The 14384-nt window shown below is 51.8% G+C and overlaps 1 protein-coding gene and 1 long non-coding RNA gene across 9 annotated transcripts in view; one reads left to right on the forward strand and one right to left on the reverse strand.

Moving 5' to 3' along the window:
* Positions 1 to 722: 722 nt before the first annotated feature.
* The window catches only part of STARD10 (StAR related lipid transfer domain containing 10), a 47643-nt gene continuing 33981 nt past the window's right edge, over positions 723 to 14384 (reverse strand). For all 7 annotated transcript variants that reach the window (XM_042233206.1, XM_027979504.2, XM_042233207.1 and 4 more), the window contains 5 exons: positions 4725 to 4872; positions 4005 to 4108; positions 3232 to 3349; positions 1394 to 1446; positions 723 to 1146 (listed from right to left, as the gene is read on the reverse strand). In XM_042233206.1, the coding sequence (XP_042089140.1) occupies positions 898 to 1146; positions 1394 to 1446; positions 3232 to 3349; positions 4005 to 4108; positions 4725 to 4872 (672 nt within the window). In that variant the 3' untranslated portion in view covers positions 723 to 897. The remainder of the gene's footprint in view (positions 1147 to 1393; positions 1447 to 3231; positions 3350 to 4004; positions 4109 to 4724; positions 4873 to 14384) is intronic.
* Positions 4869 to 13516, forward strand: LOC121816699 (uncharacterized). Of its 2 annotated transcripts, none has more exons than XR_006056368.2 (2): positions 4869 to 12804; positions 13253 to 13516. It is a non-coding gene; the product is annotated as an uncharacterized LOC121816699 (long non-coding RNA). The 2 variants fall into 2 exon arrangements; XR_009596648.1 differs by having other exon boundaries at positions 13256 to 13516.

A 14384-nucleotide genomic window follows, 5' to 3' on the forward strand; every position in this document is an offset into this window, starting at 1 on the left:
AGCAGAGGTAACCCTCAGGCAGCAGAGGGCACCTGTAGGCTACAGACAGCAGGAGAGGCCACGCACCCCTCTAGACTTCAAAGCTGCTGTGGGGAACACAGGACCAGGGGACTGGCGTCTTGGCAAGGGGTTGGAGGCCCCACCTTCTCTGTTAGCACAGGCCTGAGGTAGAAAGGACTCAGTTCACAGGGCCTGGTCCCTTCACTACACTGGAGTCTGACAACATTCCCCTCAACCCCCAAACTTCCTGCAGAGAATGCTGCCCCTACCTAAGCTCTGGGCCTACAGCCCTGTGGTCTGAGTGCCAAGGACCTCTGCCCCTCCTTCTGTCACAACGGGCACATGTCAGACCCTCAGTCCATAGGTTGGACCCAGGGAGTCTTGGGCTGCAGGTCCTACAATAGAAGCCCATTCTCTGACCCTGACCAGACTTGTTTCTTCTGTTAGAGCAGTGAAAGTTAGCCTAAGAACCTGAGTGAATAGCAGGATGCACACACAACAAGGACAGGTGGATGAATGAAGAGTCAACTAATGAATGAACACACCACGGACAGGAGGGTTGACAACTACCCCCGCTTCACATGGGGAAATGAGGGGATGTCTAAAGGAGCAAAAGCCCGTGATGGGTAATAAAATTAACAAAATGAACTGTAGAACAAAGGGACCGAGGGCGGTGCCCGTGCCCCCGAGCAAGTGGGAAGGAGGCACAGTGATGAGCCAGATGAGGCTGTGGGATCATTTATTGGGGCTGTGTCCAGCCAGGCCGCAGCGCCAGCCTGGGCCCGAGCCCAGCGTCCCCAGGAGGCGCAGGAGGTGGGGGAGGGGAGAAAGCGGGGGAGGATCCGCCGCCTCTGGGCTCCGCCCCGTAGTATCGCCGTCCCTGCCGTGGTGCCGCGCTCAGGTGAGCGAGGTGTCGTCATCGCTGCCCTCGCCACCACCTGCGCTGCCTGTGCGATCCTCCCGGCTCTCTGCCACCGCGCTCTCGTCGATGTTCTCCAGCGAGTCCGCATGTTGCACTGACAGCTCCGACAGCGCCAGGCTCGGCAACGAGCTCTGCTCCGGGTGTAGCCACGGTTTGAAGTGTGGTTGATGCTTCTGCTTCCACTCAGGGTATTTGACGCAGGCTTTGTACATCTTCTTCATGGCCTGCGGACCGGTTGTACCGCCGGATAAGGGGTGAGCTGGGAGTGGGACTAGGCCTTCACCGCGCCTGCTCCCACGCCCTCCAGCGGCTCAGACCACTGTTCCCAGGATCCTGACTCCAGCTGGGGTTTCGTAACCCCGCTCCTCAGCCCTAGCCCCGCCCCCTGACTCCCTTTCCCGGACTCCATCCCTGCATCCCAGAACGCTCTCCCCCGAACCTCCACACCCGCCAAGTCCCAAGGTCACTCACCTTGGGAGCCAGGAACTGAGAAGATTTATTCACCACCCATTTGGGTAAGGAGCCTATGAGGGCAGGAAAGGGTAGTGAGAAGAAAAAGGAAGCAGCAGCCGTAGGGATCCAGCCCCCCATAAACACACACACCAGCTCCCTTACTCCAACCCGGGGTTTCCAGGGAGAACACACTCTTCTCCACAAGGAGGGGGCAGAGTGAGGCAAGTCCTGTAAGACTTCGTCGACTTCACTCCCTCTTTCCACCTCAGACCAAGGTCCTCAGGCTCAACTCTGTTACACCCTCTACCTCTACCACCCGACGGCCTCTGCCCTCTGCTGAGTCCAAGGGCTGCATGAAAGACGACCACAGGGTCCAAGGTGATCACAGGCCACACATGAGTTAAAATCCTGGCCAGTCAAGCTTCTGCCTGCTGCCTCCCCTCAACTCACACTTACCTCCCTTTTCTCACACCCAGTCCCACTATCTTGAATGGCCCTGGTGCTCACCGCCTGCTCGGCCTGTCCTTCTAAGCCCCCTGGTGCAGGAAGCCTAGCTGCTGCATGACCTCTTCCAGCCTGGCCTGACCTGGAGTCCGCGAACTGATTCTCCACCCGCCTCATCCCCAAGCGTCTGCTCTGCCTCTGACATCCAAAAACTCACTCAGTGAGGTGCTAGGGAGCTCTGGGCCTGGGCCAGTGGACCCTCAGTGGTGCTGGGGGGATACCCAGGCAAAGATGCTCAAGAGCCTACCCCTCCTCTAGTCATTCATTCATTCCCTCACTCACTCCACAGTCACTCAGTGACACCCACCCTGGACCAGCCCTGGGGACCCAGAGAGGAACTCACTGTCTGGGGGAGCCTGACAGTGTGCCAAGTGCTCTGCTAGAGGGGGATGGGCCCACAGGGCAGGGAGCGAGCAGCTCCTCTGGGCATCAGGGATAGAGGAGGTGAAGCAGCCCTGGAGGGATGAGTAAGGGCAGAGAGGTGTTTTAGGCTGAGGGAAAGGGTTGCCTAGATAAGAAGGAAGGTATATGCTATGAGAAGGGACTGGGAAACCTGGGAGTGGGGGCTTAGACTTCACTGTGAGGGCAATGGAAAAATCACAAAAGGATTTTAAGCAGAAGAGAGTCACAAGGAAATAAGTCCTTTGGAAAAAATCTGTATGGACAGACAGGGTGGCTGAGTGTGGAAAGAAATGACAGATTCAGGAGCTATTTAGGAGGTAGAATCAATACTAATTAATGATTTGGGAGCTGGCAATAGGGGACCCCCCACAACCACCATGTTTTGGGTACGAGTGCCTAGAGGGAAGAGACTCAGGAGAAGGGACAAGTCAGGGAGGGAGACAGTTCAGCATTGGACACATTGAGCCTCAGGTCCTAGGAGAGAGACATCCTGAGGGACACATCGAGGAGGCCAATGGCCACAGAGACCTGGATCTCAGCAGAAAGACATGTGGTCACCTAGCCACAGAAGCCTGAGGGGTGGCTGAGCCCTCCCAAGGGAAAAAGGACTGGGGCCTGGGAAACCCAGACCTCCAGGATAGAAGCCAACAAGACAGGGGGAGCAGCCAGTGAGAGGGGAGCAAGTCAGAGCATGGGAGCGCAGGAGCCCAGGAAGAGAGCTGTAAGCTTGTCTTGGGGCAGTGACTACCTCCTTGATCCTTGCTTTTCAAAACACTATAAAAGTATCAAACTTTGGCTCAAAGAATGTTTTGGGTGCAGATGCCCCAAAATACAAAACCCCTCTTAACAGAGGCCCTTCTGGATCCCAGTAGATCAACTAGATCAAGTCCCATCGCCGTGGTATAGGGAAGGATGGATCCCATGATGGGATTCCAGGGCCAAGCCCTCACCTTTGGGGTCTACCTGGGCCAGGTAGGTGATGACGCAGCTCTTGGGCCCCGTGCTCTGGATGAGGTAGCCCGTCTGGATGGACACAGCTCGGACCAAGTCTTTCCGAGGCGGGTATTTCTGGGGATGGAAGGCACAGGGAGGTGAGACTTAAGGTGTGGGAAAAAGTGGTGTCTTTGTGAGTACTAAACACACACACAGAATTGGTTCACATGCCCTGGCATCCACTCCAGGCCAGGCCTGATATTAGGGTAAGAAGAAAAAGAGGAGTCAGACTAGGTCATCATTACCACTCTAAATTTCCTCTGTTCCCCTCCAGAAAGACCCCAGTCTGGGGTGAGGGTTTATAAGCACACACATGGGTGTGTGCATACACACACACACATACACACACACACACACACTCTCTCTCTCTCATCCTTTCCCAGGCCACCTGCACTTGCCTGTCCTGCCTGCCATGGAGATCAAGACACTCAGCCTCAGGGAGGGCCAGGTGACCCTACATCTCACTCCTGTTCCCTTTTTCCCAGCCAGCCCCTCCCACCCACTTGTCCAGAGTGATGGTCCACACCCGTCTAAAAGCCCCAGCAGGGAGACAGGAGCCATTATTCTCACTGTGTAGGTAGGAATCAGGGACAGGAGGCTTCATGTCTGGACTGAAGTCACAGAGAAGTCTTGGTGGCAGCCAGGGGCCTCTCCCTGGGCTAGGCCTCCTGGCCTAGCCCTACCTGGTACCTTCCCCTGCCCACCCAGCAGGGAAGGCAGGTTGACTCACAGGATGTTTGACTGAGTAGTTCATGATGATGTAATCAGTGCCCATGGGCAGCCAGGAACGGAGGGTGATGACATCACGATTCTTCAGGGGCTTTGGACACCTCCCTGTGGAGGGCAAGGGACAGTTCAGCCAGACCACTGGCCTGCCTGCCTGAAAGGGGGTGGCAAAGCCCAGAGACACAGGGATGCCTGGTTAACTGCCAGCTCCCCCTGATCTAAACAGGGACCCCACCCACCAGACCTAATTTCTAGAGCTAGGAAGGAGACAGAACAGCCCCTCTCCCCTCCTGCATCCAGCTTCCCCTGCTCCTCACCACCTCACAGGGCCCTTACCTTGCTGGCCTGATCTGTTTGTGTATGTGAATGTGAGTGTAGGAGAAAACAATGGTATTTCTGTGTCTCCATGAAGTGTGGTAGGTGGGTGAGTAGGTGGCATGTGGCTGTGGGTTTTATACATGACTCTGTGCAAGTGTGTTTGTCTGGAATGTGCATGCATGAACATGGGAGTGCATGTGTGTTTGTGAGTACACGTTTCTATATGCTCAAGTGTCTGGGAGCGGACAAGGATTCAGGGAAGGCAGCCCTATATCTCTACACTCAGGTCTCTGAGCAGCCTGGCCCCAGGAGTGACTGTGAGGAGGGAAGCGGGTAGGAAGAGGCTGGGCTAGAGGCCTGGGTAGAGGTGGAGGGGGCTGGGATTGGCGTGCTTGCATCTGCTCACAAGAATAATAGCCCACATCAGCGTTGACTGTCAAGCGAGCAATGTCGAAAGTTTCAATGACGTTGCTGTCCCACTTCTTTCGGTATTCAATGTCATGTAGGACATCGTAGAGTGTCTCTGCTGGCACATCACGGCACTCCATCCGACACTGCAGACAGACACATGCGTTGTCAGGGTCACACAGGGCTCAAAGCGCTAATCAGGATAGGAAGGCATGCAGGCAAAGGGGGCTGGGGTAGGAGGAGAAGGAGGACAGGCAGGAACAGTGACCTCTGACGCCAACATGGACTCACTTCTTGCCATGAGCCCCACCCAGCCCTCCCAGAAGCCACATGTGCCAGACAAAGTTAGCCTCTGCATCTAGACACTATCTCCCCCATCTCAGCCCCCACCAAACCTCCCCATTCATCCCGGTCTCCTCCTCCAGGAAGTCTTCCTGAATTACCCAGCCAACCTTCTGGACTCCTATACACTGTGCTCTCCTCCTCTCTATCTGTGCTCTCCAGGTCCCTGAATTTCATGTGCAGAGGCTCAGTCGATTCAGTACAGAGCCCGGCATGAGTACATGTTAAATGAAATGAAAGCATGAATGAACAAACGAATGCCTAGATGGCTGTCTTTCCCCCATGGTACTTATCACCTGGCCATTCCATTTGCCCTCCTTCCTTTTTTTACACCATCCAACAAAATCTTTGTTTTTGTTTTGTTTTTGACCCCACCATGCAGCATGTGGGATCTTAGTTCCCCCACCACAGATCAAACCCATGCCCCCTCTTCATGTTCAGAGTCCTAACCACTGGACCACCAAGGATTTCCCCCAACAAACATCTTTGAATTCTTATTACTTATTAGCCTTGTTCTCAAAGAGCCTTCCAGCTAGGGAGAAAAGAGCAGAGGAAACTTTTTTTTAAAAAATTTAACCCACACAATAACTCTGCCAGATAAGAAATCCAAAGAGGAACTTAAGGCTCAGAGAGGTTAAGGAACTTGCTCACAGTCACCCAGTTGATAAGCAGCAAAGCAGGGGTTGGGACTTCCCTGGTGGTCCAGTGGTTAAGACTCCACCTTCCAATGCAAGGGGCACAAGTTCTATCCCTGGTGGGGAACTAAGATCCCATGTGTCACAGGATGTGGCCAAAAAGTGAAAAAAAAAAAAAAGCTGGGACTTCACCTAGATCACACGTCTGGAAAGCAAATAAAAACAGAACCAGGTTTCATTAGATTTACACTCGGTAAGATGAAACTCAGTCCATATCCTTGTTCTGTGATTTTTTTTTTTCACCCGAAAGCCCAAACCCCAGTATCAAGTTCCCCTCGGCAAATGGACAAGTTCTATTGTGTAGCTTAAAAAGGTTTCCCAGAACTGGGTGTTTAGACATACTAAACTACCACTCTACTAAAAAGTAAATACATGCAACCATATGAGGGAGGGGTCACATCACCTTCCCCCTAATCTTGTTAGGCCTTGGCCCCACTAATGGTGATGAAAGGACAAGGAAGGACACTACCCATTGAGTATTCTAGGCCCCAGTGAACTCATCAAGCCCTGGATATGCCTCACTTAACAAAAATACAATGGACAGAGGAACAAGTTAAGTGTCACCACAAGAATACAAGACAAAGCCCGACGATGAGACATCTGCAGGGCGGCTGGTCTAGTCTTTCTACACATCGATGTCATAAAGAAGGGACTGAGAGTTATAGGACAAATAACCAGATAGAAAGTGCAGTCCTGGATTGCATACTGGCTTGGACACAACAGCAGAAAGGACACATTTGGGACAACTGGAGAAATGTGAACATGGTCTGAGTATTAATTAGATGTGCTGAAAATTTACTGAGACAAAATTGTGGATATTGCTGCCTGAAGAAAAAGCAAGTTACAGAATGGATGCATGATATAATCTCACTTTGGGGCCGCGGGGGAAATCTATGCACAGAAAAGGCCTGGGAAGCTAAGGTATTAACAGTGGCAATCTCTAAATGATGAGCATATGATAGTTTTATTTTCTTTTTGCTGTCTGTATTTCTAATTTTCTAAAATATATAGTACTGCCTCTTCAATAATGAAAAAAATTAAATAAAAAGATTCCCCAGAGATCCTGAGAGGTGTGCTCACCACCTGCCAGGTACTATCCTAAGTGCTTTCTACACACTATCACTTTGAGGTATTAGCCTCATTTTAGTCAAGAAAACCAAAGTGTGGGACTTCCCTGGTGGTCCAGTGGTTAAGAATCTGTGCTCCCAGTGCAGAGGGGCCTTGGTTTGATCCCTGGTCAAGGAACTAGATCCCATGTGCCAAAATGAAGACAGAAGAGCCTGCATGCCACAACTAAGACCCAGCACAGCCAAATAAATAAATTATTAAAAAAAAGAAAACTGAAATTGAAGAATAGCTTCAGACTGAAAAGACTCCTTCCCCACCCTCTGTTTGCTTTTCTACTCCGCAAGAAGGTATGACTAGATTGAGTCATTTCACCAGCTTCAGCTCTGTGCAGAGCACAGAAGAGTCAGAGATGAATCTGAGGCCTGTCCTTCAGAGGCTTCCAGTTGAGACAGGAAACTAGTGTGGAGATGGGGAGGTGCCCAGACCGTCCAAGGGGACACAGAGGAGGTGGTCAGCTTTGTGGGGTGAGACGCGGGGCATCGGGTTTCCAGAGAAACTCAGTGTAGAAAGTAGGTGTCCAGCAAGAGGCCGTGGCAGAGAGGACAGAGTGGCCTATCAGCCAGCTGAATGAGCTCCATCTGCTCCAGTGCCCAGGGTGTGCTGCAGCCTAATACTCAAAAGGTCCTGCTGCCAGGTCTTCTTAGAGAAATGTGTGATCCTGGGACTGGGTGGGAGTACGTATAGGAAGAGCCTGGAATGTCTTAATGTGTCAGAGAGTAAAGACAGTGTCCTCACAAAATGATAAGGACCTTGCCTACCAGACACAGGAGCAGGCGTGGAGGGCTCCCCACTGGTTCCATAACCAACTCATCAGGGTTTGCCAGTTTAGCACTGAAAGTTCTTATCCCAGGAAACCTCTCAGTCCCAGGCAGTTGGTCTCCTACCGTGGGCAAAAGCTAGGCCAACTCATGTATTAAGGTAAATAATGATAGTAACAGATTATATTCCACTGATTAAAATAGGAAACCAAAGTATATACAAGTCTGAATAAATAAATACATTGAATGTTTAATGAGGAATAGGGTATTTACAGAGTTTCAAAGTACCTTCCATCAAATCAGTAACTTCACTTTGCCTGGCAGATACCACCTTAATCAAGTGATCAAAGGGAACGTCATTAGTGACAGGGCAAGTTGCGACTCAGATGCTTCCTGACAGAATGCAATGAAAGATGCATGATCTAAATCTAATCATGAGGAGGACCAGACAAACCCTAAATGAGGGGCTTTTACAAAATATCTGGCCTCTAAGGGAAACGAAAGTCAAGGAAAGACTCAGGAACTATATCAGACTGAGAGAGACGAATGGAACACAAGTGAGTGAATAAATGAGAGAGTAAACAGAGCGAGGAGAGGGATGTGATGGAGAAGATGGCAGAGGCTGGATCTGCATCCTCAGGAGCACCCACGCAAGTGTCCGCTGTGTGGTGACACATAGGTCCAGGTGCTGCACCGGACGGTCAATACACACACTCACCCTTCACCCCCAGCTTCTCCGCTGTGCTGCAAAACAGAAAGCCGAGGCTCAGGAGAGGAAGTAACCTGCCCAAATCATAGAGCCAGAAAGCAGCCAAACTTAAAAACCGGATCTTCCAATACTCTTAACCCTCAAGGAGCACTCATGTGTGACTTCTCAGGAAACCAGAACTTCTCTAAACCAAGTTTGGAAGCTGGTTTGGCTTTGCAAGTCCTCAAATGTGTTGTCCCAGGTCATGAGTGTATGAAGAGGGAGTGACAACAGAATTATGCTTTGCAGGTTAGAGTCCACCCAGGAAGTCCTCCTCCCTCAGGCCAGCCTCAGTGCCCCCAGGGCCAGCTGCACCCACGGCTGGGTGCACACTGCTGTCGTTCAGGACCTAGGGCCTCGCTCTCAGACAGCAGGCAGCAGGAGGAGCACAAGACAGAACAGGCACCAAGCTGAGCATAAACTCTGTGTGATATTTTATCTTTAAGATAAAGAAGGAAACTTCAAAGGTTTCCCAAGCTCATGGTACGTTCCTCGGGAGGAAGGTCGGCTGCAGGGCCTGCTGAGAAGGTGAGAACCCAGGCTGCGGTGGTGGCGCTGCAGGTAAGGAGACCGAGGCAGTCCAGATGACCAGCCTGGCTCTGGGCCTGCCTCTTTCCACAGCCCCCAGGAGGCTCCGTGGCTGAGGCAAGAGAGGTCAGTTACATCCAGCGTCGTTCCTGTGTGCAACTGCAGCTGCCACATGGGCAAAGTAATTCTAAGAGGCTTCTGGAGGGATGGGTGGGAGCAGAGGTGAGTCATCAGAGAGCACCTGGTGGGCAGGGCTGTGACCAGAATCCATAGCCATTGGGCCCTGGGCAAGTCAGTCACTTTGGCTGGACACCTGGGAGCTTCTCCTGGAAACCATAACTGAACTGGAGGCAGTGCCAGAGCTGCTCAGCCAGGGAGCAAGCCATGCTTGGCTGCAAAGCTCTTAAGGCCTGGTTTACTGCAGGAAGTCTCACATGCAGTCATTTTACAGTTGAGAAAACTGAGGCCCAGAGGGAGCAGCTGACACCAGAGAAATTTTTAGACTCTGTACCCGCTACACTCCACCAAACTCCTTGATGTAGAAAATTGAGATTGCCCAGAACCCCCACAGAACCATGGTCAGAGGGAATGGACAAGCAAGGAAGGCCATCAGGGTGACTCCGGCACGCTTTGAGTCTGGCAATCCCAGGTTCCAATTTCTACTCCTCTCCTTAGGCACAAGATTTAGTTAGTTTGAGTCTTTGCTTCCTTGTATGAAAAATGGTGATAATAAAAATACCTACCTCATGGGGATGTTGTGATCAAATTAAATGAGATAATATATGAGACAAGAATGAGCTCGCTGGTAGCTCAAACAGTAGAGAATCTATCTACGATGCAGAACCAGGGTTCAACCCCTGGGTGGGGAAGATCCCCTGGAGATGCAAATGGCAACCCACTCCACTGTTCTTTCCCACAGAATTCCATGGACAAAGGAGACCAGCAGGCTACAGTCCATGGGGTTGCAGAGAGTCAGACACAACTGAGCAACTGACACTTTCAACGTATGCAGTATGCCTGGCACGCGGCAGGTATGCCCCAAACCAGTACTGTTATTACTTAAGCAGGCTTCCACAAGCAGCCATGCACCCTTCCATTAGGCCAGGACCACAGACGTGTGCATGTATCTCTTTATATTCTGGGCCCCAGGCGCCTCTCTTGCCTCACCTGGCCCTGCCCTTCCATCCATCCATTCACTACCTTCTGCAGTATTCTGCTGCATGCCAGGCCTGCAACTGGGCAGCTGGGACAGGTAAGTAAACCACACCTGGGCCCTGCCCCAAAAAGGGCCCATCAAGTGGCAAGTGGGAGAGAAGGGGACATAAAACCCCAATGGAGAATGAACTTGGCAGGGGGCATGGGAACTGTGGGATCAGAGGGCAACGGAACCTAAACAGAGCTGAATTGCTGAAAGGGGAGAAAGGGCATTTCCAGCAGGCAGACTGGTGGGTGGCAAAGGCCTGGAGGCTTAAATAAATCAGTACAGAGCATGATCCAGGGCCATCCCGGTGTCTCACTCTCCTCTCCTCCTCTCTCCCACCCCTTGCCCTGTGCTTTGGCAGATGGTCCAGTGAGGAGGGAAGTGTCGCGGGGAGGGGCTGCAGTATCTCCCAGGACCCAGGGAGATGGCAGACCAAAGACAGAAGAAAAGAAGTCAGGTCATGTCCACGGGGCTGTGGTGTGACCTTGAGGGTCAATGGCCAGGGCAGTAACAAGGAAACTGAGATGTGGGCAGATGGATCCCAGTCTGGCTCAGACTCTGAGACCTCACACAGCGGGTCTCCAATATGCTTGCCTGTGGAATAGATGGGGCATACAGATTATCCCAGAGACCTAGGGACTCCAGAGACAACCTCTTCCACTATTCCTCTTCAGGTTACCACCAGGGAAGCTGAGGCCTAGAGAAGGGGAAGGGGTCCACTTGGGCTCCGAAACCTCCCTCAGGCTGTGCTGACTTCCCACCATGTTGCATTTTAGCAGTTTTGTTAAAGAAAAACTATTAAGCACATCATCCTCTCCCAAAAGAGCCATATTTAACACAGAAGCAGCACACCTGACCAGGGTGGACCACTAGCTATCAAATCAATCACAGCCCCAAATAATAGACCTCAGCAACCACTATCGAGTGCTCCAAATCATCCCACAAAGGAGATGGCAGCGCCAGACCGTGGGCCCCGCAGGGGCTGAAATTTAGGTCAGACCACCTCTGCCAGCTGTCAAGGGTGCCAAGGTGCATCCTGTGTAGACACTGTCTCTTACCCTCCCAACACTCTGATGGATATCATCAAGCCCATTTTACAGATGGAGAAAGTGGGGCTAAGAAAGGTACAATGACCGACCACAGCCACAAAGCTAACAGTGGTGGAGCAAACCAGAGCCTGGGGAGCCTGACCTGAAAGCATCAGGACTTTATGCTCCGCTCCTCAAGAGGCAGGACTGACCCAGCAAAAACAAACATGCTGGCACCTGGAGGCTGCCTTAGTTAATTGGTGGTTATTATGAAGTGCTCACTGTGTTCAGAAGGACTTGCTGACCAAGGAAGCAAAGCTCAGCGATTCTTCCTCTGAACCAAATTCCTGACTCCATCCTTGGCTCTCACTGGCCTGAAAGGCAGGGCCATGCTTTTTCTGAAGCCCAGCCCTGGAGCTCTGCACTTGGAAGTCTCCTCTGAGAAGCCTGGAGCATCGCATTTCCCTCCCAGGCTCACACTCACAGCAATTCCAGGCTGTCTGGTCAGACAGGCCTCTGCCCTGCCACTTTCTGCCTGTATGGCCTTGGCCTGGGCAAAGGACTTCAGTTCTGAGTCCCAGTATCTTCATCTGTCAAACAGGGATAATCCTCCCCTCAGAGTAAAGCTGTGAGGATTAAAGGAGACTTACACACCAAGCCCCCTGTGGCAGCTGCCCTGCCTCCAGCCTTAGGCCCCCACAGTTTTCCCTGACTTCGCAGGCCCTGCCTGCTAGCACCAAAAGGCAGGATAAAGCAATAGGAAGAAAGCTGAAAACAACAAGAATACCCCCAGAACCCTCCACAGGCTGGATGGACAGGGAGGGGGTGGGAGGACCCTGCCCAAGCCCACAGGTTCCACCCTCACAGCCCACCACCAGGCACTGCCCTCACCATGTCAGTCCAGGTGCTGAAGGGAGACTGGCCCAGGACACACGGCGCACGAGAGGCTCCGCGCTAGCAGCCCCTCTGCCTTGGCTGCTTCTGCTCCCAGTCCTCCTCCCCAGGGCCACTCAGTGCCTGCTCGCTGGCTTCGGGGCCCTCCACTGCCCCTCCCAGCGGCCCCACAGGGCCAACATGAAGCCCAGCTGCTGGAGCACCTGCCCTTGCCTCTGGGTTCCTGGGGCCCCAGAATGGAGACCGCGAGGCCTTCTCATGGCTGCACCAAATCTCAAGAGCAGCTCCAGGGGACTGACACAAGGGACAGGGAAGCAGAGGTGGAGGTGTGCAGGAGAGAGAGGTCTGCTGAGGCCCGCTTTCCCAAGACCGCCACTCGCTGGTTCTTCGCTGTTTTGTCCTCCCACTTGAGCCTGGCTGTGCCCTGCCCAGGCAGCCTACCCTGTCCCTACACTCTGCAGGTTGGTCTTGGGGCCTGCTCCTCCGCCCCAATGGCTCCCTTCATCAGCAATGCTGTGATGCATCGATTCATCTTGGCCCCTTGTTCGTCTTGGCATCCCCAGTGCCTGGCGTAGTTTAGTAAAGAAACGTTGCCTGAATGGAAAGAGGGACAGGTGAGCCACCAAAGATGCCAAGCCCATGTGAGCTTCTCGACTTTTAGAGCTCTGGGCCATGACTGGTGGCCCTCAGCGCTCTGTGGAGAAAGAAGGAAGGGTCGTTGTGAAAACCTCCTGGACGCTCATCAAACTCTCTGTGGTACGTGAGGCTGATTTCTGTTTCTACTCTCATCCTCTTATAAAATGGAGTGTAAGTGGGGAGAGGGGGCAGAGACTAGTTAAAGGATATCCTGGGATTTTCTGTAAGACCTTTAATAACTCTGATTTTTTAAAAGGTAAATTAAATCTGTATTGAAACATCAATTTACATTCAGTAAATTAGCAAAAATATACAAAGTACCCAACTGCTCATGAGGATATGGTAAAACTGTTACCCAGTTAGTGACAGCAAAAGCTGGTTCCGCTATTCTGAAAAGCAATTTGGCAAATATTTTTAAAATCATAAAAATGTATCTTTTAACTCAGTTTCTGGACCTCCAGGAACTGAAAATTTTACTTGAGGGGCTGGGGGGGGGGGGGCGTAATACGAAATAAGAAAAAAAGTTCTGTTACAATATTCATGACAATAATATTGCATTTGTAATTAGCAGAATATATTGGAGGACCACCTGGAACACCACCAACAGCAGGGCCTGGTTGAGTTAAGAATGGTTCATTACCTTGAAGATTCTCGCGCTGCTGCTGAGGAAGGACAGTGGGGTCCCTCTGGACAGGGGCAGGGGCCCCTCTGAACCCAGAAGAGGCCTAGCAGGCAGCAGCTGCCGGAAATGTTCCTGAATTAATAATTCTGTAGCAATGCAAGAAATTTCCACAGATGCAATGTTAAATGAACAAAAGAGGACACAAACTTGTATCTGTGCCACAGGCTTGATTGTATATAAATTATCTACACCCTCGAATGAGAGCTGGAAGGAAACAGGGAAAAGTTTTGCTCAGGAATTGAGGCTGGCTGTGCCTCATTTTGGGGTTCTTGTTATTGTCGGTACAATAGAGTTTATACAAGATAAAGAAACTATATATTTTTTCTCTAGGTTAACAGCGTTGTCCAGAATCCCAAGGGCCTTGTTCCCTAGACCTGGGAGCCTGGACTCAGCTGAGACGGGCTTCAGGCTGCCCAGGCTGATGCTGAGCTGCCTTGGAAATGCTCTGTGTACTACAGCCATGCTGAGAGTGGAGCCAGAGGGGACTCAGAGTCCTTCCATTCTCAGCCAGGATACAGGCATGAAACCTGGGGGCTCAGGGCAGGGACAGAGAAAAGTAGGGGGACACAGGTACAGGGAGGGGCAACCTGAAGCAGGATCTTGCAGAATGTAAAGCAGATGGCACCCACATGTAAGGACAGGGAAGAGGCTCCTGGCAGAGGTGCTGGACTGGAAACGGCCTGGACTGGCTGGAGGAAGGACAGAGCTCATGCGGTTCCACAAGGTAACCCGAGTGAAGAAGGATGGAAGCGGGAGGAAATGGAGCTGTCCCTTGGGTACCTCAGACTGTTCATTCATTCATCCATTCAGCAAACGTTAACAGCGTGCCAGCTCTGTGCCAGGTGCTGTGCTGGGGCCTTGCAAATTCTCCTAATTCCATCCTTTCAACTACCCAGGAGGAGGGAAGATTAGGCCCATTTGTAAATAGTGGCTAAGAAACGTGAAGAACTATTCAGGAACCCAGTGTGACCCAAAGTCGACTGCTAAAGTTGTTCTTTAAGATTTAGGCTCTGCTGTC

This window comes from Ovis aries, chromosome 15 (assembly GCF_016772045.2).
Source record: "Ovis aries strain OAR_USU_Benz2616 breed Rambouillet chromosome 15, ARS-UI_Ramb_v3.0, whole genome shotgun sequence".
Taxonomy (NCBI): domain Eukaryota; kingdom Metazoa; phylum Chordata; class Mammalia; order Artiodactyla; family Bovidae; genus Ovis; species Ovis aries.